The 26,577-nt window shown below is 38.5% G+C and overlaps 2 protein-coding genes across 4 annotated transcripts; one reads left to right on the plus strand and one right to left on the minus strand.

The window, feature by feature from the left end:
* Positions 1-14,655: 14,655 nt before the first annotated feature.
* On the plus strand, positions 14,656-15,747 carry LOC109164744 (acetylajmalan esterase-like). The gene has a single exon (XM_019313293.1). It carries the CDS (start codon positions 14,656-14,658, stop codon positions 15,745-15,747), a length of 1,092 nt encoding a protein of 363 aa, XP_019168838.1.
* A 6,927-nt stretch (positions 15,748-22,674) lies between these two features.
* LOC109164640 (pentatricopeptide repeat-containing protein At5g46100) lies at positions 22,675-25,585 on the minus strand. 3 transcript variants are annotated; one of them, XM_019313158.1, is made up of 3 exons: positions 25,067-25,585; positions 23,238-24,705; positions 22,675-22,970 (listed from the first exon to the last, which is right to left on the minus strand). In XM_019313158.1, exon 2 carries the CDS (start codon positions 24,694-24,696, stop codon positions 23,239-23,241), a length of 1,458 nt encoding a protein of 485 aa, XP_019168703.1. In that variant the 5' UTR covers positions 24,697-24,705; positions 25,067-25,585; the 3' UTR covers positions 22,675-22,970; position 23,238. The 3 variants fall into 3 exon arrangements, with proteins under 3 accessions (XP_019168703.1, XP_019168705.1, XP_019168706.1); XM_019313160.1 differs by having other exon boundaries at positions 22,675-22,978; XM_019313161.1 differs by lacking the exon at positions 22,675-22,970 and adding an exon at positions 22,999-23,108.
* Between the last annotated feature and the right edge of the window lie 992 nt (positions 25,586-26,577).

The raw sequence follows: 26,577 nt of genomic DNA on the forward strand, positions 1-26,577 counted from the left end.
AATCACGTGGGGAGGTAGGAACGTCACGATTCGTGAGATGAACCTAATCCGGGCTCAGCGAATATCGGCCGACCTAATCTCCTCTTGCCCACAAATCTCATATCAATTTCTCTTTCTTTTCTTTCTTTGGAATCAGGTATCGTACTTTCAGTGTGCATACCCCCGAACTAAGATTCCAAGCCCAGCGGGTATTATCAAACCTAGTAGCCTAGGATTTTTCGACCAAGCTACTTCAATCATAATTCCGGGAGTGTTCCACCAGGTCTCATCATAACATTTTCGGGAGTGTTTTACCTAATCACATCATAACATTTTTGGGAGTGTTCCACCGGGTGTTCGGGTCTCATCACAACATCTCATCATACAGCCGAAAAGACATAGTCCAAACGGGAACCTCCAAAATATATCATTTTCCTCACATCACATAATAGTAGTATGTAGTATAGCATATTTAAACTTCCCTTTCTCTATAGCGCGAATCATAATGATATGCATGCTTTTCAAAAGAGTATATATATATATATATATATATATATATATATATATATATATATATATATATATATATATATTTATTTATTTATTTATTATTTTTTTTTTTGAAAATAGTTTAAGGCTATAATATAGGCTTTTCATACCCTTAAGTAAATATAGCTCAAAATGCTCGAAAGTCATGAATCTAAATATGACATGTGGCGAGTAATGATTTATGCACAAATGGTCACATAAAACATGACAACATGATTTATAGTGCATCTATTCAACACATGTGGAGTACTTAAACAAAGCCAACGTCAACACACGTTTCAATGTTTTGATCAATTTGCATATAACTCCAATATACTCAAAAGCACTTAGAAATCATTTTTTATGCTTGGTTCGAAAATGGATTTCAATCATATAACACATAGACACATTTCATACAAACAAGTCGTCACAATCCCGAGTCTCGCGAGCCTCACGGACCCCCAAGTCATGGACCGGGATGATCCAGACATCGGGCTGAGCCTCAAGGACCCTGCACCAACACAGTAGCCTAACGGAGATAAGTGACGGAGCTTGAGAAGCCCCGTCACATGCTTCCGCCAAGCCACGGCCCAGAGTGGCGGAACTCTCAGGGAGTCCGTCACTCTGGTCCGCCAATAGGCGGAGCTGGCCCAACTCCATTGGTTAGCTCCGCCAAGCTAGAGCTCGGAGAAACAGTAGCTTCCTGAGCTCTATCCATGGGATTTTCATGGCGACACCTCCACTTCTAAACCACCACACTCTTCCAAAACACTCAACAACAACATTATGGCATCAAAATACATCATCTACACAACAATATAGGCAAAACAATATATAAATCTCTATCACAACAACAAATGCCAATACACAAGAATATTAACAGAGATAGGGAAAAATAATAGGTTTTTGGACATCTATGATTATACCTTGAGCTTGCTAGAGCTTAGTATGAACCCATCATCCTTCTTCAACTATGACTTTCACCTTCACCTCCTATTATTCCCCAAACAAGAACACATAGAACAAATATCATACACATCCATTTAAACAAGGAAGAAGATGAAATGGGAGAAGATGAAAGATGGAAATGAATCGAGGAAGATGAAGGAGAATGAAGGAAAATGAAAGGAGATGAAATGCTCACTATAACAAGATTTTAGTTCAAAATATATACACAAAAACGCCATCTGCTAACATTTATAAAACCAAAAGCATGGTATACACACATAGCAGATAGTGTTGGAATTTTTAGCATAAAATGACAATATTGAATGGTTATTTTGTGGTACAAATATATGTGGGGTCTATTTCCGATTTGGGTCGGGTTAAGGTGGATTCGCACTCTTAGTAGTGAGATGAAGAATTTGATATAATGTACACTCAAATGAGTAATAAGTGAATAAGAAATTGATTCTCAAAGTGAACCTATTTGAGAGAAGTCGAAAAATTCTGATTAATGCTAATTTGTTAGCATTCTCACGAATGGAAAATTAAGCATTCGTTTGTTGCTTAATTAACCAATCTTGGTGCTTTTAAATATGAAAGGTGTTGATGATCTAAAGCACAATTCGTGCTTTGTGGAATTGTGTAGCACAAATCGTGCTTCTTTGCTAAGCACTGATTCGTACTTCAATTCATGAAGCACGAGCTGTTGGCGCTTTGATGCCCCGAATCGATTAGCACGAGTTGGTGCATATTTAAGTAACGATTCGTGCTTTTATTTCGGATGTCTCGGTCATTTCTGAATCGTTAACCTTTCTTATGTACGGACTTCTTGGTCACTCAGATATTTTTGAAACGAATTGTTATGGTCGGTACGAATTAATTTCGTGATCGTTGATATTATTGCAATAATAAGTATGATTGTTTCAAGCGTTATAATTCAATTATTAAATTGAATTAATGTTGGTTTATGTGTCATGATTGTGCTTTTAATTCCCGTCTCCTACAAAAATCTTGGATGGAAGGCAAAATGGTTTTTTTTTAACACGCCAGTTTGTAAACTATCAAAACCTTTTGATTTTCATTTCTTTCTTCTCTCGATTCTTTTTGCTACAAAGGAAAAGAAATCCTGCCAACATCTTCCGTAAATTCGTACAGAGTGCTCAACTTGTGTTCTAGTTCGTCAGGCTTTGGGTTTGAGTGCTTGAACGCCAAAGTCGTAGTCCATTTTATTTTGGGAGATTGACGCCACAATGCTCCTAGCACCCTCGGGAGGTGGCGAATCGATTTTAAGGAGAGTGTGTGTACACATGACTCGGCCTTCCTCTTCTTTCTCGTTTGGTTAAAACCTCATGTTAGAAACTCTTTCTCGTTTATATGTTTTTGTTCTTGGTTTCGTACCAAGTGGTGAGATTAATCTCATAAAGATTAAATCCCTTGTATTAGTTTCGTACTAGTTGTGGTGAGATTATTTTTTATAAAAATAAATCCCTATTTTGTTGATATATATATTTCGTATACATATGTTATTTTTGGTTTTGTACCAAAAATTGATTGGAATTAATGTTCTACAAAATAAATTTCATTTTCTTATAAATATATATTATTTTATATATATTTTGTGTATCGATTTATTCACCGAATTTCCAACCATTAGTATATCAAACATGGAGCAAAATAGATAAGGTTGATAGCCATTGGTCCTTACCTCAAGCAGTTAACCACAACCACAAGAATTCCCACTCCCTTTCTATATATCCTCAAGCTTGGTCTTCTTAATCACCACCTAAGACCCAAAACCAAATAACAACAACAACATTAACACACGCACACACGTTGTAACAGAAGAAGGAAAGAAATGGAGAAAAAGAAAGAAGCTAAGAAGAAGGAGAATTTTGATTTGCTGGTATAGAATAGGTTAGTTTGAGTTTGGGCTCAAATCTTGGGCCATAATAGATATAACAAAAGACCACATGTTTGCCCAATCGTTATACCCTGCACCACGGCATACAGTGCACTGTGCGCTCTGCGCTTCCCAAATCGTACAGTACACTGTGCGCCCCGCGCCTCCCAAAACGACGTCGTTTTAGGAGGCGCGGTAGGAAGTTAACATGATTATGTATATTTTTTATTATGTACATTTTTTATACAATTATGTACATTTTTTTAATACAATTATGTACATCCGAATCACAAATTTTTTGTGTATTATGTTAAGAGTTGATGTGTATTATGTTAAAAGTTTATGTTTATTATGTATTACGTTAGATTATGTGTATTATCTTTTAAACAAGAGTATGTGTATTTTGTTATATAATTATGTACATTCATGTATACAATTATGTGTATTCTAGTATAACATTATGTACATTTTTGAATATGATATTTTTTTAAGAAAAATTAACTGCCAAACACTGGGTAGCGAAATTTCAAAAAAAAAAAAAAATTTGAAACGAAGTCGTTTTGCATCTGGGCGCACAATGCAACGCGCGCCGTGGTGCAGGATATAAATTGCCTTTAAGCCCATGTTTGCCTCAAATAGATTTTTGAATTCAAACTTTTGATATAAAATAAATAATAATATAAGTAAGGTTTATACAATCATAAATAACTTTATAAATATTTTATACTAAAATCATATAATTTGAGTTTACCGCTTCCAATTATTTATTCTGAAAAACTAGCTTGTTCCTTTTCTTCGCGGATAAAATCTCATTAGTTACGTTGATGACACACTCTCGTGGGCTGTCCAACTTCTTTTGTTAAGGCTCGGAATGGATCTTCCATAGTAGCCAATCCTGCAGCACAAAATTAGATATGTTAGAATTCATCTATTTTGTCCATGCTCATATCGTATCGATCATTCCTATCTCTAGAACTCTTTATGTATTTATAAATAGTTCCTTCATGTATACTTATATAATTAAGAACTATTTAATAACAATATATTCTTCCCTTTGTTGGTTTTGGAGTGCGAAAACAAACAATGTTGCACGTAGCAGTACTGTTAATATGGCTGTATCGTGTGATCGAAGATGGGGATTATTGATTTCTGTGTCATGTTGTTACACTACCTTAAAAACCTTTACGACCATAGAATCGCAAGTTTTCGACAGGTTTAGCACAGAACAACAGAGCTCATGAGTGTTTACGTTATCAAAAAGTGTACCTTATAATGATGGGGAAGGGCGGTTTATATACTGGAAGCTATAACCGCCCAGCCCATCTCAGCCATACAAACAAAGCTAAAAGTGTGGAGTGTGGACAAGACCAACGCCTCGCTCGCTCACGTTCTGAAGATTAGAAAGAAGAGTGAACAAGGTGACTAGTTATTCCACGAAAATAGGGGTTAAAAATATAGATGGGGTGCAAAACTTTGACCCCACCGCGACGCGCGAATCGAGCCGAGCGGGCGGGCGGCGGCGCGCGCGTGGTTTCCCCTTATTTCCCTCCATAACACTTCAAACCTTGTAAAAGGAGTTGGTGTTTAAAAGGTGAGATAAGATGGGCTAGCTTTCCAATGTGGGACACTTGGTAAAGACACTTTCTAAGCCTTTGCCTCATTAATGTTCCCAACAATCCCCCACACATTTCATGGGGCAAAGTTATACCCAAGAATACCTGAGCCAGCACAAGAGCTAATTTCCATGTCAGTGTACGAAACTTGAACTGCCATGAAGTGACACTTAAGTAACTTGTCGCCCGAGAGTGAATTGAATCTTGAACTCGTCGGTTTACTGAGTTTTGAACTTATATGAACTTATTAACTCTTAAAGAGTCCCTGTTTGTCTAGCTCAATCTAGAAATCAACTATGTCAAGTCTATCTCGACATAGACCACTCATAACAGGCTACAAAGTACGTACTATTTTTACAGTTTTTCTTGTAGTAAGTTTTTTCTGTGAGTTTATTTGGCCACCAAAGTGGTTCATCACGAATTGCTTACATCATTGGGTTTCAGACCCATCTCCCTTGAAGTATCAAGAATGGTTTTCCTGTTTAAGCCTTTTGTGAACGGATCTGCAATATTCCTTTCAGATCTCACAAACTCCATTGTGATCACCCCATTTAATATTAGTTGTCTTACAGACTCATGTCTGACTCTTATGTGTCTTCTTTTCCCATTATAGACACTATTTTGTGCAACACAAATGGCAGTTTGTGAATCACAGTGCATAGGAACAGCCGGTGCTGGACACCCCCACAATGGCACGTATGCTAGTAGGTTTCTCAGCCACTCGGCTTCTTGGCTTGCCAAGTCTAGAGCTATGAATTCGGCTTCCATAGTTGACCTAGCAATGCAAGATTGTTTGGTTGATTTCCATGAGATGGCTGCCCCACACATAGTGAACACATATCCACTAGTTGAGCTTACATCCTCACTGTCATTTACCCAATTCGCATCACAGAACCCTTCTAGCACTGCCGGGTGTCCTTTGTAATTAAGACCCCAGTCCATGGTGCCTCTCAGGTATCGTAATACTCTTCTCAATGCATCCCAATGCGAAGTGCTAGGGTTGTGAGTATAGCGACTGAGTTTGTTTACTGCAAACGCAATATCCGGTCTAGTGTAATTCATTAAAAACATTAGACTCCCATTTATTTTTGTGTATTCATCTTGAGATACACTATTCTCTACATTTTTAGATAGTTTGACACTTGGATCAAATGGGGTTTTAGCTGGAGTTGCTTCATGAATGTCAAACTTCTTCAGAAGTTTCTCTGTATAATGGCTTTGTGACAGCAAATAGCCATTACCAGTCTTTGTAACTTTTATTCCCAGAATAACATCGGCTTCCCCTAAGTCCTTCATTTCAAACTTGTTAGAAAGAGTTCTTTTAGTCTCATTTATAGCCTCAAGACTTGAGCTAAAGATCAGCATGTCATCTACATATAAACATATTATCACTGTGATTGACTCTATCTCTTTTGAGTATAAGCATGCATATGATCTATTAGTAGAATAACCCAAATCTAACAACATTTTATGAAATTTTTCATACCATTGTTTAGGGGCTTGTTTTAAGCCGTATAGAGACTTCTTAAGTCTGCACACTTTCCCTTCCTGTCCCGGATCAACACAGCCAGGAGGTTGCTCCATGTAGATTTCTTCTTCTAGTTCACCATTTAAAAAGGTTGTCTTTACATCCATTTGATGAACTATCAACCTGTGAGAAGAAGCAAGAGAAAATAGAACACGAATGGTTGCTATCTTTGTTACTGGTGAGTATGTATAGAAATAGTCCCCACCAAATTTTTGTGTGTAGCCTTTGGCTACTAGTCTGGCCTTGAACCGTTCGATTGACCCATCTGGTCTCAACTTTCTTTTGAAAATCCATTTGCAGCCAATTGGTTTACAGCCCTTAGGTCTATTGACCAGTTCCCAAGTGTGGTTAGACTGGATGGAGTCTAGCTCACTTTTAACTGCTTCTTTCCACAATGTGGAATCTACTGAGCGAATTGCTTCTTCGAAGCTCTTGGGCTCTTCTTCTAGGACTAATTGACATATGAGTTGATCGCAAAGTTCATTTAGATCTTTCAACTCAGTTACATATGTTAAGAAGTCAGAGCCAAAGCTTTTCTCAACTCTAGGCCTTTTACTTCTCCTTGGCTCCTCAGAGTTGGTTGGAAAACTGGGAAAGATATTCTGCGTATCTTGAATTCTAACAACAGGTGAATCATTAGCATTCTTTAACGGAAATATGTGTTCAAAGAATATGGCATCTATAGATTCACACATAGCACGATTTTCCAAACACATAAACCTGTATGCTGCACTATTCTCGGCATACCCTACAAAAACGGCATCTAAAGTTTTAGATCCCAAGTTTGGCCTTTTGAAGGATGACAATCCTACTTTGGCCAAACAACCCCATACCTTTAGGTATTTGAGATTTGGAGTGTGACCTTTCCAAAGTTCATAAGGGGTTTTTCAAACCTTTTGTGCGGGACCCTATTTAGGATATGGTTTGCTGTTAGAACAGCTTCTCCCCACAAGGAGTCTGGTGCACCATAACTGATTAACATTGCGTTTATCATTTCTTTGAGTGTTTTGTTTTTTCTCTCGGCAATGTCATTCTGTTGCGGAGTATAAGGGGCAGTTATTTCATGAATAATGCCCGAAGATTCACACAGAGATCTCAAAGAATTGGATTCGTATTCTCCCCCTCTATCGGAGCGGAGCCGTTTAATTTTCTTGTCTAGCTAATTTTCTACTTCAGTTTTAAAAGACTATAAATTTTCCTTCGGCTTCATCTTTTGTTCTTAGTAAATATACTTTTGAGAACCGGGAGAAATCATCAATAAATGTAATATAATACCATTTTCTACCTCTACTTTCAGTAGTTTTGAAGTCAGCTAAATCGGTATGAATTAATTCTAATACAAATGTAACACGAGAATTCACATTTGAAAACGATTTCCTGGCAAACTTTGCTTCAGCACAGATTTCACATTGTGTACTGATAAGTGCTGATTTGTCTATATTTTTGCTCCTTTCACTAAGCCATTTTGTTTATAGATCATTCCAAATTTCATTAGATTAGGACTAATTTGTGTTATTTTGCAAGGAATTTGGTTTGAAAAGCTTTGGAAGCAAAAATGAATATTTTCATGCATTTTGAAGGACATTGGAGTCAAGTGGAGCATTTTGGATGAATTTGGAGTCAATGAGAGCCAAATATGAAGCTATGGAGATGGATGCAACACTTCCAAAGGAGTCTAGGATGGTTCTTTCAATGGTCTTGGTCATGTGGGCAAACCAAAGCAAAAGAGAAGCAAGCGACCATGCAATTGCAATTCCCGACCTGCACGTTGACGTCATGGTTTTTGGACCATATATCAAGCTAAAAACATCCAAATTACATGATTCTTGTCCCATTGAAAAGAAGACTCAAAGGGCTACAACTTATATTCAGATATCAAAGCCTAAAAAGGAAGCCACAGTGGTCAAAATCATCCTTGAAGTTGAAGTTCCGAACTTACAGATTTCACCCGAAACTGACCACTGTTTGGTAATTTGATCATATCTCGGCCTAGAAATGTCCAAATGCAGTGATTTTTGCTCCAATGGAAAGAAGACTCGAAGAGCTACAACTTTCATGAAGACATCGAAGCCTAATTCTGAGCATAAAGTGGTCAAAATCAGCCTACAAGTCGGAGTTGCGTTGCAGAGAAGCACTCGACGCGTCGAGAATTTTCTCGACGCGTCGAATCTGGGCAGTGAGATCGCGTTTTGCAATCTGTAAATGCTCGAAGCGTCGAGAATTACTCTCAACGCGTCGAGCCCCCCGTCTCTGCTCTATTTTAGCTGAGTTTTCACTCATTTGTACTCGGTTTTGAACCCCATTCGAACCCAAACTCTTTTCTACTCTTTCCTTTCATATTTTAGTGTTAGATTAGGTGTAGATTTAGGTTCTTTATCATATTTCGTGCTTGTATTCAAGGATTAAACATTTGGATTCCAAGATTTAGCATCAATTTCTTTAGAGAAGTTTTCTTCTCCCTTTTATCTCTTTATCTTGCAATGTTTATGCTTTACACTTGTGTTTTTGTGCTCTTTATGCTATTTAATCATGAGTAGTTAGTTTATGGACTTGAGTTAGGGTTGTATTATATATCTTGATGCTTGATTTGTGATTATTGCATAAAGGGGATTTTGCCTACCTAGGGTTCTTGAGTTTATGAAGGATTTGTGTTTGTATTTTGTTAATGCTTGGTGTACAACATTCATTGACATGTTTTGGAGGATTATTGGCCTCAATGAGAGTTGGGTCAAGATTCCAAGCCATTCCTTGCATAAACCCGATTTTTCCTATGAAAATGGGAGTAATTGGGGGTTTTAGATGCTTTGTGTTCTTGAAGAACTTGGAGTTGATTCACCACGAGAGTGGGCAATTCCTTGTTCTAATCCTTGTTAATTTGCTCACGTGAGTGACTTATAGACTAGGATTCCTACGTGCATCCCCTCTATTCCTTGGTTGTGTGATTTTCCCCAATCCTTAGGTTGTGCTATGCATCTAGATGATAATGCTCCCTAGCTTGAGTCCTATTTCTTTATTTTGTGTTTATCTTTGTGTATATGTGTTAGTCTTATCATTTCCTTAAACTTGTAGTTTGCTTAGCTTCTTGTTGATTTCCTTATGCTAGTGCCTAGTTTATTGTGATTGCATATTGCGTGCCATATCCCCCAATCCCCTGAGGACGATAACACACCCGTACACTCACCATCACTCACATTTTTGCTACATCATGTACATGCATCATTAGACAAATTTGGCAACAAATTCATGCTCCTCATTTTGTTTAAACATTTTGTGCTAACATGTCCTAATCTACCATGCCACATATCTAAAGAGACAGTAATGTAAGCAGAAGAATATGCATTATTATTAACGTTTTGAACATGCGAGGCTGGGATGTGGTTTTCAAAACCAATTACATCAGAGTGCTTTCTAACTACTGTAACATCTAGCACAAAAAGTCTTCCACGTAAGTATCCCTTACCCAAAAAGATTCCACGTCTGGTCATGACCATTCGGTCAGACTAAAAAACTAGCTTAATTCCGGCCTTATTAAGCAGGCCTGCAGAAATTAGATTTCTACGAAGGGTGGGAACAAAGAGCACATTTTGTAAAGTTATTTGTTTCCCTGACCCGAGCATTATTTCTACTTTTCCTCTACCACATACCTGGGATACGCTGGAGTTTCCCATGAACACTTGTTCACCTCCAGTGATTGGCTCGAACTCTTTGAAGAGATCTTTATTGTTGCAGAAGTTGCGTGACGCTCCTGTGTCTACGACCCACTCGTCTGGATCTTCTACCGTGTTAGCCTCGGTTATTACTGCTGCTATTTTATCTGAGTTTTCTTCGTCTTCCACTATGTGAGCTTGGCTTTTAGGCCCTTCAGCGGATGGCTTTTGAGTGTTCTGGTTCGTGCTTCCTTTGCGGTGGTAGCATTGAGCAGCACGATGGCCACGTTTACCACAAACGTAGCATTCTCCAAAACCTTTCCCCTTTTTCTGAATTTGGCCACTTTTGACACGATTATTGTTGTTATTGGTTTTGGAATTCTTCCTTTGGTTTCTACTGTTAACACCTGCTTTAGGCTTATTAAAGCCTGCATTAGTTTCAACAACATTTGCTTTAAAATTACCTGTAGCGGTTACAGTGTTGTGAACCAGACGGTTTTCTTCTTCAATGTTGAGACTACTGATTAGCTGTTGCAAGGTATAGGTGCGTCGATCGTGCTTCATTTTGTTCTTAAAGTCTACCCAGGACTCGGGCAGCTTATCAACTAGTGAATCACACAGGACAACGTCATTGACTTCACCTCCTTCTGCCTTCAGGTCTGCAATGAGGTTCTCAAATTCATGTACCTGATCAACAATTGGTTTGGTATCTGTCATCATGAAGTGCAGCCATCGTCCTACTGCATATTTCCTTCTTCCTGCATCGTCACCACCATACTTTTCCTTAAGTAAGTCCCAGATTAGCTTTGCTGACTTATGCTTTGAAAACATGTCAAACAAAGGATCTGAAATGCGTTGGAGTATGGCAGTGCGAGCAGTCTTGTTGTCTTTTTCGTATTTCGCACGAACAGCCTGGGATATTGATGAAGGCTCTGTTGATGTCGACTTGGGATCCTTGGACACTGCTGTCGTTGCGTCAGGATCAGTAGAGTCGTCAGAAGCCGTTACCTAAGTATCCTTCTGGGCAGACGAGGCTAGGGACTGCACGTCAGCCATGGTGAATTTTGCAGGATCTTCGATTTTCACATAATCGACGTCTTTTGATTCCAGCAGCATCACCAGCTTCGCGAACCATCTTCTGTAGTTCAGACCTCCAGTGAGAGGTTGGATGGGCGTGACATCAGAGGCGTGGTTTGTCTCTTGAACCATTGTTGAATTCGCAATGTAAAGGTTTTTAATTGTTGGTTTTGCAGTGCGAAAACAAACAATGTTGTACGTAGCAGTACTGTTAATATGGCTGTATCGTGTGATCGAAGATGGGGATTATAGATTTCTGTGTCGTGTTGTTACACTACCTTAAAAACCTTTACGACCAGGGAATCGCAAGTTTTCGACAGGTTTAGCACAGAACAACAGAGCTCAGGAGTGTTTACGTTATCGAAAAGTGTACCTTATAACCGGAAGCTATATATATATACTGGAAGCTATAACAACAGAGCTCAGGGAAGGGCGGTTTATATACTGGAAGCTATAACCGCCCAGCCCCTTTCAGCCATACAGACAAAGCTAAAAGTGTGGAGTGTGGACAAAACCAACGCCTCCGTTCGCTCACGTTCTGAAGATTAGAAAGAAAAGCGGACAAGGTGACTAGTTATTCCACGAAAATATAGAGGGGGTGCAAAACTTTGACCCCACCCCACCGGGGCGGGCAGGTTGCGACAGCGCGCGCGCGGTTTCTCCTTATTTCCCTCCATAACACTTCAAACCTTGTAAAAGGAGTTAGTGTTTAAAAGGTGAGATAAGATGGGCTAGCTTTCCAATGTGGGACACTTGGTAAAGACACTTTCTAAACCTTTGCCTCATTAATGTTCCCAACACCCTTCTCATCGTCCTTCTCAGACGTTTTCATTTTGAGATACTTTTAGCGTACAAATTCATTAAATAATAAAAAACCCTGTTACCATTGCAAACATTATTATTTCCATTCCTTCATTGAGATTTGATTTCCGTAACTGAAATTTAATGATGGCAATATCAAATTAATTGGATGCGTAACTAATGTTAATTACTCCGTACTACAAGATGATTATAAATTATTTTGGGTTATAAGATTTTTATTTTGAAAAAAAAAAAAAAGATTTCTATATTAAAAAAAAAAAAAAAAAAAAAATTTCCCACTCATTAAAAATGGCTATAATTCAGCAAGCAAAAAGTTTAGTCATTATGTCCAACGAACAATAGTGGAAACCATGTGTAAAAAATACAAGTAATGTTAATATTAAATAATAAATGTATCCAAATCAATAAAATTATATTGTACTAAATATAATTATGATTTATTGTTTCTCTCAAAAAAAATTATAATTTATTGACTAGCTTAATAAAAAACAAAAGTATCTCAAAAAAAATAAAAGTTAAAATAAAAAATATTGACTAAATTAATAAAATTAGAGTGTTCCTAATAACGTAGCCTCTAGCAACAGGGTCAAAATTTGGCACATCAAATTGCAACTATACAACTCAGATCATAAGTGTCCTATCGTTTTTTAGTAACAAGTGACGTATCTCACAAGAATTACACATACTGTACTAACTATATTTTATTATCTAGCCTAAATATATATGATGAATAATTAATCAGGAATAAAAATAAACAACTAAATAAAAGCTAATCAATACATACGACATGGAAAGATTTTTTTTAAATATTATTGACTCTATTACAAAGTAGTATATGTTAAATATATATTTTCTCTATTTATTGTAGCTCAAAGAGTCAATGTCTCACCACCCCACGCCGGGGTATGGTCCTGTGACTTTCTCTCAAGGGGAGTCATAGAGGTGTCATCTAAGCACAAGGTGCTTGGCTATGACATGGAAAGATAGCCAAATAAGATTGAGAAAATAACTAATGAATAAAAGAAGGTATTTCATTAGGTCACATGTTTGAACTCCAATGGAGACATTGATTCTTTGTACTTCAATAAGTTTAGAAAGTATGCATAGATAAATATTACATTGTAATAAAGTCAGTAATATTCAATAAAAAAATTTAACAAAAAATTAAAAAAGAAAAAAAAAAACAAGGTACTTGAATCCATGAATATGCCCACGACATCATTGATCATAATAAACAAATGTCCTTTGTGGTTCATGTTTAGTTGATTTACCATAATTTACATCCTCCCAAATGCTCTGTCGGGTCGGGATGTGGGGAGCTCTTAGGGTTGAGGTTCAACCTTTTGAAAGAAAAATAAACAAATGCCAACAATAATGGTATATTCTTAAGAGCAGGCCGGAGACCTCCTCCTAATTAAGGTTAATATCTCTATCAATTGTAGCTCAAAGAGTCAATAACCCACCACTCCACCACCAGAGTTCTGAGCTACAAAGGTGTTATCTGAGCACAAAGTACGTACTTGACAGTAATATAATTGATTAAATAATTTCAATATAACTATTTACAAATTTCAGTAATTTACTTGCGAAAACCAATTAGTAATTAATAAATTAAATATCTACTGATTTCAATAATTTGCCTATAGAAAAAGTTATAGTTAAATTTGATTAGACTAGCTACAAGATGATAAACATTTTTGGGTTATAAGAATTTTATTTTGAAAGAAAAAAAAAAGATTTCTATATTTTAAAAACTTTTCTACAACTAGTGCTAATATAAATAATAAATGTATATATAAATTAATAAAAGTATATGGTACCAATTAAAAATTAAATATAATTATAATTTTTTTTGAATACATAATTATAATTTATTAATTAAATAAAAAATAAAGGAAAACCAGATTATTTATGGTACTAGTTAAAATTAAAATTAAAATTTTATTTAAAAGGAAAACCAGTTTTTTTTTTTTTTGAAAGGTGGCCAATAAGGCATATATTAAAAGTACTCAGAAATAGAGTACATCGTCTGAATACATAATCGTAGAAGAATTAAATGCAGAAGCCGCTAAACTATGGGCTAAATAGTTCTCTGATCTAGGAATAAAGTCAACTGAGCAGTAATCGAAAGAAATAATGCGTGCTCTACAAGCATCAATGGCATAGCCAACGTAAGTCCGAACTGTGACAGCTTGATTTGTCAAATATTGTTGTAGGGTCAAACAATCTGTGAATAAGCGTACCGAGCGTTCCCCACGATTTCATAACCAAGACAAGGCTTCCTTACATGCTATTGCCTCAGCCATAAGCGGGGAGAGACAATCTGATAAGAGTGCACTGAATGCCGATACATATCCCCCTTCCTCGTTGAACAAAACCGCGCCAACCGTTTATTATTCCCTTTGAATCAATCCCAATTCCTTTTTAATTGGATGAATATATAATTTGTAACGTGTTTCCTACATATATCACGCATATTAATATTATTAAGATTTATTTACAAAAAATAACTACAAACCTTGAGCATATAAATTGCAGCAATGCATGGGCAAATGAATCATTCAATCATTCATCCAATTCAAGAGCTATAGCTAGCGCATGCAGCAATATAATATAATGGGTTCTTCTTCTTCTTCTTGGTTTGTGTTTCTCATCGTCTTCTTTCCTTTAGCTCATGCTGAAATAACTGTGAACTCCATCTTCCAATTTGGAGATTCTCTCTCCGACACCGGAAACCTAATTGCTTCTGGGCTTGGGATGCAGTTTGACGCCGGAAAACTTCCTTACGGCGAAACCTTCTTCCATGAACCCACCGGCCGATTCTCCGACGGCCGCCTCGTCATAGACTACCTCGCCACCCATTACAAACTCTCTTTTCTGGAGCCGTACCTCAACGACGGCGCGGACTTCACTCAGGGCGTTGATTTCGCGGTCGCCGGAGCAACGGCGCTGGACGAAGATTTCTTCACTGCGAGAAGCATTAAGTTCAAGACGTTCAAGCAACCCATCAGCGCCCAACTCAAGTGGTTCGATGAGCACCTTAACTCCACTTGCCGGCAAACCGCCGACGGCTGCAAGAAAAGGATCGAAGAATCTCTGTTCGTGTTCGGCGAGTACGGCGGCAACGACTATTTTACTTCCATCGACAACGGCAAATCTCTGGAAGAAGTTTACACTTACGTCCCGTCGGTGGTGGGGGCCATCGCCGCCGGCGTGAGGGAGATTATCAAGATAGGGGCGAAGCAAATACTTGTTCCCGGGCCGTATCCCTTCGGGTGCCTCCCCGCTCAGCTCACAGCCGCCGCCGGCTCCGACCCGGCATCCTACGACGACCAGGGATGTCTCATAGATTACAACAACCTCGCTAACTCCCACTACGATCTCTTGGACAAAGAAATTTCTCCCCTCAACTATGAGTTCTTAGCCGAAGGTGTTAAGGTGGTTTTAGGGGATCAACGGGCTGGTTTTCTCAGAGTTCTCAAGAACCCAGCAGACTTTGGATTGGACACCGAAAATTTGCTGAAAGCCTGTTGCGGAACCGGCGGGGACTATAACTACGACCCCAATAGATTGTGTGGATCGGACGGCGTTAATGGATGCCCCAATCCCGAAAAGGCTTTGCATTGGGACGGTGTTCATCTCACCGATAAAACATATGGTTCCGTTGCCGAATATCTCATCACCAATGACCTTACTAAGCTTGGTTAATTCACTTTTTGTAATATTGCATTATTAAATAACTTACTTATCATTGCAATAATATAATTATAAATCATTCCATCATATCTAGTGTTTTATTTTCTCCTTAAATCCACAACTCCAAACAACCCCACACACCGATAAAGTAGTGACTCAATGGCTCAGGGATCTACCCACTTTGAGCATAAGTATAATGAGTTCTACTATATAGACTCTCCCATCATACTCCCTAAATTTTACTCCTTATGTGGCGGGTATTGATAGACTACTTTTTTTGTGAGTCCCAATACACGTGTCTACATAAGATTTTGTGTGTGAGAGTACAAGTTAAAGAGTAAAAAATATGAGTACATGTAGTATTTTCCAATCCCAATAGTTATTGTGTGGATTGTGGTTCACACAGCTGTGTGGACTAAGTCCAAAATGACGCCGTTTTTGTTCAGTTTTATTTTTTTCGCCCGGTCCAAAATAACGTCGTTTTGTTCAATTTTATTTTTTTTTTCGCCCGGTCCAAAATAACATCGTTTTGTTCAATTTTATTTTTTTCGTACGGCCAGTTACAACATACATTTTTATAACACATAATGTACATTATTTTAAAGCATAATATACATTCTATTATTTCAGATATTTCATTATTCTAATACGTAATGTACATTTTTTTAACATATAACGTACATTATTTTAACACATAATATACATATTTTTAGTCAGAGTGATTTGTATACATTTAATACTGCAAGGGCATTTGTGAAATAAAATATCGTTTTTCTCAGACGTTAATAGGGAGTCAAAGAAGTAATTTTGGTTGACGAAATCTAAAATAGTAAGGAGTAATTAACATTAATATTGCATCCAATTAATTTGATATTACCATCATTATTAATTTCCGTTACCGCAATCAAATCTCAATGAAGTGAATAATAATGTTTGCAAATTGCAATGGTAAATAATGGGGTTATTGTTGTTGTTATAAGAAATAAAAAGTTCATTTTCAAGAAAAAATAAATACACCAAATAGAAAAAGTACAATTCTTAACTTTTTTTTGAAACCAACATAAAACTTTCATTCATGAATTAAAAGAGCAGCAATACAATCCGGTGGACTAACAGTCCAGAACTTGAACCAGTGGATGAATCAGATCTCCTGACATGTTGTTCGCTGATCTCCTGACATGACAAACAATAGTGTTCCCAACTAAACACAAAAAAAATTAATCTTTTTTTTTAAATGAATTATTTTTTTAATAATTATTTTTAAAAAAATATTTTCCAAATTTTTAAACCGACCCTTAATTCTTAAAATAAAAATAAAAAAATAAAAAAAAAAACTCTTTCTTTCCAAAGTTGTCGTTGTTACTTGGTTTTTTTTTTTTTTTTAAATCAACCAATGCGGCATTTATTAGAGATAAGCTAAAATAGAGTTAGGAGAGACAAAGTCACAATACATAGTAGTAGCCTGATCAAATGCTGTAGAAACTAAAGAATGAGCTAAATAATTGTCTGATCTAGGAATAAACTTGATTAAACAGTAATTGAAAGCTGATATGTAAGATCTACAGCTATCAATAGCATAGTCGATATATGAACGAACTGGAGCAGTTGCGGATGATAGATAATGCTGAAGCGTTTGACAATCCGTGAGTAACTCTATAGACCGCTCTCCGCGATTCCTTAACCATGACAAGGCTTCTTTGCATGCGAATGTCTCGGCCATAAGTGGAGAGAAGCATTGAAAGCCGAAACATACCCTCCATTTCCGTCGAGGAGGACCACACCAACTGTGGCCTTGTTCGTCATGTGGTGGTATCCGGCGTCGAAGCGACAGGTTCTCGGCAGTGGAGTGGTGCAGCTACGTTGGGCACAGCAGCAGGATGGGTCTCGGCAGGCATGGCGACGTCAGCAAGGTCGTGTGGCTCGGCAGGCGCTTGAAGGCCGCAGTCTGGGTGTACACGGCGCCAAGCTTGCATGGCTGCAGTGGTGGTCGCTATAAGCTTCCTTGGCATCGGAAGATAAGCATCTCAAACCGCCTCATTTCTTGCTTTCCAAATATAATATAAAATTGCAGCTGCGTACATAATCCCATTAGTGTCTAGAATATTCAAAACTTCACTAAACCAAACATGAAAAATATTTGTCACAATATTATGGATTGGAAGGTGAGATTGAGTCCATATGGAACTTGCAAAATCACTCAAAACCAAAGAGTGCATAGTGTTATCATGCCTGATTCCACACATGGCGCAAGTAGGATAACATTCACCCTCTTTATAAGCAAATTCTTGGTAGTGGGAAGGATATCAACTCTACATAGAAAGGTTTTTCATTTGAGGGATTTTGAGCTTCCATAGGTGAGCCATTTATAAAAAATGCCCTCATTATCAACATAATTCCCAACAATGAGTCTATAGCCACTTTTAACAGAATAGTAACATTTAGGATCTCCATGCCAATACCAAGTGTCTCATAGCCTGGGAAATAGGGATTTTCAATATATGAGTCACATCAGTATGTAGAAAAATATCATATAGAATAGAATGATCCCACGAACTAGTATCCTGGTCAATCAAACCCATTACGCTAGCTCCAGCCCTCAGTCTGTATCTCTAGACTCCCCATTCCCAATCATGCGCCTCACCCCACTACAAATCAAACCCTGAGCTGCCATAATATTGCGCCAACAGAAACTGAGGTTACTTCCTAAACATGCATCAGAAAATGATCCCTTAGGATAATACCTAGCCTTGTAAACACGTGACACCAGAATCAACCTTAGTAAGTAAACGTCATGCCTGTTTGCCCAACATAGCTAGGTTAAAAGCACGAAGTTCCTTAAAACACAGGCCCCATGTTTCTTAAGGATGCATAATTTATCACATGCTTTCCAGTGAATACCACGGTCAGTTCCAGATCCCCACCAGTAACGGTTCATGGTTCGCTCAATAGCCCTACAAACAGACACAGGTAGTAAAAAAAACACTCATTGAAATGGTTCGCTCAATAGCCCTACAAACAGACACAGGTAGTAAAAAAAACACTCATTGAAAAAGTAGACATAAACTGTGCCACATTTTTCAATAAGATTTCCTAAGCCTGCGATAACAATTTCTTATTCCAGGATCTAATTCTCTGTCTATCATCAATATACGAGAAAGTTGTCTTCTTATTTCTTCCTACAAAAGAGGGGAGCCCCAAATATTTACCAAAATTAGGAGCCTGGACAACCCCTAAAATTTGCGCCACTTCTTCCATGTCCTCCTCTCGTGTATTTTTACTGTAACATATGCTAGATTTGTGATAGTTTACCACCTGCCCAGATAAATTCTCATACACAGATAAACGATGTTTAATCTCCCCAGCCTCCTGAGCATTGGCCTTAAAATATAAGAGGCTATCATTAGCAAAAAAACAAATGAGAGATAGGGGAGCACCTCTAGCAACTCTACAACCATGAATAGAACCATTATTTTGTGCCTATTATAGTAACAAAGAAAGCCATTCTGCACAAATAATGAAAAGATGAGGGATAATGGATCACCCTGCCTTAAGCCACGGGTTGGCGTCACTGGGCTACTACGAGAGCCATTCACTAAAACGCTTTAAGATACTATAGTCACACATAGCATAATAAGCTCCACCCACCAACTATCAAAACCCAGAGCCAAAAGCATGCTACGAAGAAAAGAACACACCATGCGGTCATAGGCCTTAGCCATGTCCAACTTGAGAGCACCACATCCAACAGCCCCACACCGTTTTCTATTCAAATAATGACCAACCAATGCGGTTATTAGGATATTATCTGTGATTAGCCTATCAGGTATAAAAGCACTCTGTGAGTCATATATGATTTCCTTCATTAGTGGCTTCATTCTAGTTGTAATCATTTTAGTCATAACCTTATATACCACATTACTCAAGGCTATAGCCTTAAGATCATAGACCAGTTCAGGGTCTTTTTCTTAGAGATCAAAACAACATCTCTATCATTCGAACCATAAGGGAAGGTACGAGAATTAAGGCAGCCAGTGACAAAACTCGAAACATCCCCACCCACCACATCCCAGAAATGCTGATAGAACCCCGGATTCATTCCATCATGCACATGTGCTTTATCGGGAAACATTGAAAAAAGTGCATATTTTACCTCTTCTATCTCAAAAGGGCGGAGTAGATATTCATTGTGTGTCTGAGTAACCTGTGGAATAATGCCCCAAAAAAAATTGTCCCCATTCTCAAGGTGGTTAGAGCAGAAAATATTATCAAAATTTTCCAGAATAACATTCTTCATGGCCTCCCCCTCAACCCAATCCCCACAATCATTCATTGGTCTAGAGAGAGTATTCTTCTTTTTACGATGAGAAGCATACATGTGGAAGAATTTTGTATCGGCATCCGCATCCTTGAGCCAATGTTGTTTGGCCCTCTGTCTCCAATAAGCATCCTCCTAGGTTTCAATACGGCTCAAGTGTTCCTCAAGACGTTGGAACTCAGCCACTGAAGCTGGATCTGTGCGTCCTCTTAGGTGTAGATGTTCTTTACGGAGGTTCATAATCTGCTCACCAAACTTGTGAAACCGATCACCTCCCCATCGCGACAATCGGTCTCCACATAACACAATGCAATCCTGCAAACCCATACTTCTTCCTTCGTCCCATGACTTTTCCACCACACTTCTACACCCCTCATCATGCAGCCAAACCATCTCAAACCGAAAGCCCTTCCTTTCACCACCCTTCCTCACCCGAGGATCCGAAATCCCAAGGAAATAAACGGAATGATCAGAGGAGCGGGTTAATAGATTCACTACATTAGCTCCCACCACCCCTTCCCGCCACCTCCAGTGGCTAACACTTTATCCAAACGTTCCTCCAACCAACCCACCGTTCCTCTCCCCCCTCTCCCATGTGTACGATAACCTTTCATTGGCAACTGAGACAACCCACAATCATCAATAGCATCCCCGAAATCGCGTAGGAGGCCATCAGGATGGGGGTTCCCGCCCCGCTTCTCATGTTGAAAGAGGAGATCGTTGAAATCCCCTAAAACAACCTAATGAAGATCAGACCTACGAGCAAGTGATTTTAATAGCTCCCAGGACTCACCTCGTCTTTTACGTTCAGGAAAGCCATAAAAACCTGTCATTTGCCACTTCGCAAAACCAGGAACACTTACCTCCACATCAACGTGATTCTTCGAGAAACTCAACAATCTGGCCATGTTATTCGTCCTCCACAACAAAGCTAGACCACCACTCAATCCAGTACTGTCAACATAGAAAAGACCATTGAAACCAAGCTTAACACGGAGCCGTTCAGCATGAATCCACCCTACCTAGGTTTCTATAAAATAAAAAATAAAAAATAAAAAAAGCACGAACTCGGGCTTCTTATAGGACACCAAGTCCACAATCTCGCGAACTGTACGTGGATTGTCCAAGCCACGACAGTTCCAATTAAGAGTACTCATTGGGTTGGGCGGGTCTGTGAAACAAGACCAGCCGTAAGCAAGTTTTTTGAAACATCAGGCATCGCAACATCATTCCCCCTGCTCCCAGGCCGATGCCCACCACTGCTGGCCGTCTCCCCTCCGCCTCTTCGAGACAGCCACCACCGCCACCTCCGAACCCCTCACACTAGCCGAAGACGTCAACCTACTTCCCCCACCGTTAACAGTAGCAGAAACAACCTCGCCACTCCCCTTCGGCTTACCACCCAACGGGAATTGTTCGACTAGAACAGTCGCTCCTCTAGCTTTCAAACAAAACTTGTACTAGTGCCCCAACATCCCGCAATAGAAACAAAACGTATGGAGTCTCTCGTACAGTCGTACCTGAAATCCACCCAGCAAGTCGTTTTATCACGCTTGAGCAGATTCATTCTCCGCTTAATCGGCCGTGAAACCGGGATAGAGACACGATGCGGTAGAAAGACAGACATTGAGCTCCCGAGAACCTCTCATCATGCTTAACAAAAGAGCCAATAAAGTTGCATATCTGCTCCCGGATCAGTTCCAAAGTATATCCCAGAGGTAAGTCGTGGAGTTGCACTCATATGTCCAGTGAGTCGAGCACCACCTCCGTCGGTAGAGCACCCTCAGAAAGCTGGCGGCAAACTAGGGTGTGATTTTCAAATGGGCATAAAGCATATCTGTTTCGTGGAAGAAGACGAACATGAACAGGTTGGGTTGTACCTCAGATATTTGCACACCAGGTACTGGTTGCCACACCGACGCCAGGACCTGCCTTATATACTCAACCTTAACCGTCTTCCCCGTCAAAAACCGTCCAACCACCACCCATGTCTCCTCCTCGCCCTCTCCAGCCCCGTCGACAGCCTCAGTCGTCGGCTCAAACACGCCTTCCTCATCTTCCAAAGCCCAGTCCGCCCAACAAGTCGAAAGACAGGCAACCTCCTCCTCAGTACCTATTCCCGCCACGCCATGCACGACGACAAGACAGAAGCACGAAGACAGATGGGTAAACCGGCAAGGATACCGTAGAAAAACTAAGGAGAAACGATGAAGAAAGTCCTGGAAAACCCTAGGAAGAAAAAACTCTAGATTTTGCTAGAGAGAGAAAAACCTTGTCCTTGTCGTTATTACTTGGTATAAATAAACCAAAGTTATTATTTATGTTAAGTAAATAATTAATTGGTTAATAATAATAATAATAATAATAATAATAATAATAATAATAATAATAATAATGAGAGCATTATTAATATCATTATTTCATGTAAATAATAATTATAATAATTATAATAATTAGAACAATAAATAAAACAACATTGAAAAGAAATAATTATTTTGGCGGTAAAATAATTTAAAACTTTAGAAATATTTGTTTCCGATTTCCAAACTTACTATGAAAAATGATCCAATTGACCCTAGGTTAAACAGATAATGCAATTGAGCCCTTAAGTATTAAAAATACTAATAACAAATTAATGATCACTTTGGTCCTTTAACCATGTCGTAATTACCTAATTGGTCATCAACTATTAATTTTAGCCAATTAAATCTTCAACTATTGTTTTCAAAAAATAATAACAATAATAATAATCTTCAACTATTGATTTCTCAACCGATTTGGTCCTCCGTCAGTTTGTCTGTGAAATGACCGTTTACTTTGAGGACGGAGTGACGGAATGGTACTTTCACTATTTTCCTGCATTCCACCCTTCAAACATGGGCGGATCTACAATGGAGGCAGCTGATTCCACCGCTGGCTGCTGCAGTGCTGCATCACCAAACAATTATCACAAACCTGGAAAGAGCCTTCTTATGTACTGTAATTTTCTTCTACATTTTCTTTCTCATAACAATCTCTATGTGAATACCAAAACCTCAAGGACCTAAATTTAAGTAATCTGCCCAAAAAATAAATTAATGTCAAGGTTTCCCCACCATAGATTGAATGAAACACGCTTAGAAAGTCATATACAATGAATATTTTGAACATCATATATACTGAGATAAAACTGGAATTTATGACATACCTCAATGTTCAACTAGGCTCGGGGTTTTACACTCCATAAGTTTAGTCATCAGCTCGGAGAATGCCAACTCAGTAGCTTCCTTCGCCTTTCGTCTATCCCAAAACGCATCCAGTACAGCAGTCCATGTTCCTGTTCCGGGTATGCATCCATCAATCACCATCTCCTCGATAATACGAGCTGATTTGTGCAGGTCTCCTTTCTTGCAAAAGTGACCAACAAGAAGTTTGAATGTCTCCGCCTCGACTGAAATTCCTCGAGTTCTTATGCTTAGATATAATTGGAAAGCACGATTTGGATCATTTCCAACACAAAGTCCTTGGACCACTGTGTTATGAATCTTAACATGAAGGCTCCAAGTTACCCGATTGGGGAGGACCCCACTAAGAACCATCTCATCGAGGTAATTAGCGGCTTCCTGGAACTTGTTAATCTCACAAAATAAACTGATAATTTTCCAGTACAACCCCGCGTCAGGTTGTAACCCCTGAAGCTTAATTTTATCAAAAATCTCCAATGCTTCACGAAGTTTACCTTCTCTACATAGTCCGTGGATTAAGGTGCTGTAAGTTATAATATTTGGAACCTTACGTTCACTAATCATCATCTCCAATAGCTCCATGGCTTGTAAAGAACGTCCACTCTTGCAAAGACCATCCATAAGACAGGTGTAAGTAAACACGTTGGGCTCAACAAGTTTGATTTTCATATCCTCGAGCAATCGTGTGGCTCCATCCAAGTCATTAGAGAGACAAAGGCCATGAATCAAAGCAGTATAGACGATAACAGTTGGTAAACAACCTTTTGCTTCCATCTCCCCGAAAAGTTCTTTTGCTTCAAGAATCCTCCCCAATTTACAAAGCCCATTAATGATAGTACCATACGTGTATGAATCCGGATTACATCCATGTTTGGGCATCTCACGAAATATATTAAAAGCGGCATCCATTGTTTTGTCATTCTTGCAAAGCGCTTTAATGAGAATATTGAGCGAAGCAGTGCTAGGAGGGATACCTTTTTCCCTCATGTAACGATAAAACTTAAAAGCTGTTTTCAACCGGTTTTCATTCACAAGAATAGAGAAAACTGTAATATAAGACTTCTGGGTAGGTTCAAAATCGTAATCCTTCATCTTTTGGAAGATCCTGACCACATCAAGTGGCTTGTGAACCCGTCCATAGGCTCTATACATAGAGAGGAAGATGTCCTCTGTCATCATACAATTCTCGTCCTTCATTCTAGCAAGCATATCCTCAGCCGACTTAAACCGGTTGGCAGAAAGCAATCTTGAGATTATGATACCAAAGGTGCCATTATCGTGCCTGAAGCCATTAGTATACTCTGCTGTTGCAGCATCAAATATTAGAATAGCTTTCTGTATGTCTTTTTCCGCTTTAATTAACTGCTCAACCAGGCCTGCTGTGATTTGCTTAGGCCACTTGATCAAGGTTTTGCAACCCATTTATGAACCCTAATATCAATCACAATTCCATTCTAAGTCCAAACCATCAAAATTTAGGATCATCAAAACTAGAGCTAACACAGTAAGGCATATAGTCCAGAGTTCTTGAAAATGAGTAATAGGAATATCTCAACATAACAACCAAAAAAAAAAAAAAAAAATCTGTCTTTTAATTGTATAGAAGTTCCAAATCAAAGTATCAAACAATGAAGAGCTTAGATGACCACATTTGACAGATGAGTACTCTAGTTTTAGCAAACATGGGATTAATAACTAAACAGAAGTTTAAAAATCTCAAAATCAAAGCTAACAATGATAGAAAATAATAAAAGTGTGGTAGAAAATAATAAAAGTGTGGTCGTAAGCATACCTGTTAGAGATGATAAAGGTTGGAGCTTTGACTTTCTCGCTAATTAAATTTTAGGTGGCATCTCCGCCACCGCCTGCTTCCGGCAGTCACTCCACCGCCGCACCTCAGCTCGTTCGCCAGTCCGCGGTAACTACGCACGAATTTTGGGAGGGACTACGGGGTCGATGTCTCTTCCCAGAAGGGTAAAAATTGGAATTGGGGATTAGGGTGTTGTGCTTCCGGTCGTCACTCAACAGCCTGCTTCCGGCAGTCACTCCACCGCCGCACCTCAGCTCGTTCGCCAGTCCGCGGTAACTACGCACGAATTTTGGGAGGGACTACGGGGTCGATGTCTCTTCCCAGAAGGGTAAAAATTGGAATTGGGGATTAGGGTGTTGTGCTTCCGGTCGTCACTCAACAGCCTGCTTCCGGTCGTCACTCCACCGCTGCACCTCAACTCGTTGGCCAGTTCGCCGCAATTTGGGAGGGAGGGAGTGAGGGAGTAGCCGACTAGGTAGTCGCCTTCTCTCCATTTTAGTGTATTCAATCATCATTTTTGTAATTTTATTGATTTTTTATAGAATTAAAAAAAAAAAAAAAAAAAAAAAAAAAAAAAAAAAAAAAAAAAAAAAAAAACTTACCAAAGAAAATGTTTTTTTTTTTTTTGAAAAAAATACTTTTCATAAAATTACTCATTTTTTAAAAAAAATATTTTAACTTTTTAATGATTGGATGAATTTTAAAGATAAGATTTTAAAAAATTATCTTTATTTATTTGACTGTAAATTAATTTTTTTTATTCATTTTTCTAAAAATAAACATATTATTTATTATATAATAATAATAATAATAACAATAATATTAATATTAATATTAATATAATAATAATAACGACGCAGATAAAGACGACAACAACAACAATAGTAATAATAATAAGTGGTAGTGTTATTCGGAGATAAAGGATAGGGAGAAGGAACTCAAGGAATTACCCTTCCTTAGTGGTAGTAGTGGTACAACATACAGCCACATTTGGGTTCATTGTTCATGAGGCGGATGGTACTTTTGTGGCGGCGGCAAATGGGCCAATTACTTGCTCGTATGATCCTCTCTTGGTGGAAGCACTGGCAATGTGTGAAGACAATCGTGGTTGAAAGACAATGGTTACACAACAGTCACGTTAAATTTGGATAGCTTGGTTTTGGTCTCAAGTCTAAGACAAGCTAATTCTTTTCGTACCTATCTTGGTTTTGTTTTGCTTTATTGTAATCGCTTGTTTTCTTTCATGTCGGATTCGTTGGTAAGGACGCTAATCGGGCAGCTCATGCTCTAGCTAAGCATGTAAGTGCCAGTCTGGCACGTTCAGTTTGGAGGGATGAACCTCCTTTTTTTCTAGCGCCTAATATGGCTAATACAGTCTGATTCTTTTGGCTTTCAAAAAAAAGTGATAGTAATGGTAATTCGAAAACTAACTTAAAGAAAAATGCTAAAGAAGGAAAAATAAAGGATTTGAAAATATTTTTCCATTAAAAATT

The sequence above is a fragment of the Ipomoea nil genome, unplaced genomic scaffold (genome assembly GCF_001879475.1).
Source record: "Ipomoea nil cultivar Tokyo-kokei standard unplaced genomic scaffold, Asagao_1.1 scaffold3069, whole genome shotgun sequence".
NCBI lineage: Eukaryota > Viridiplantae > Streptophyta > Magnoliopsida > Solanales > Convolvulaceae > Ipomoea > Ipomoea nil.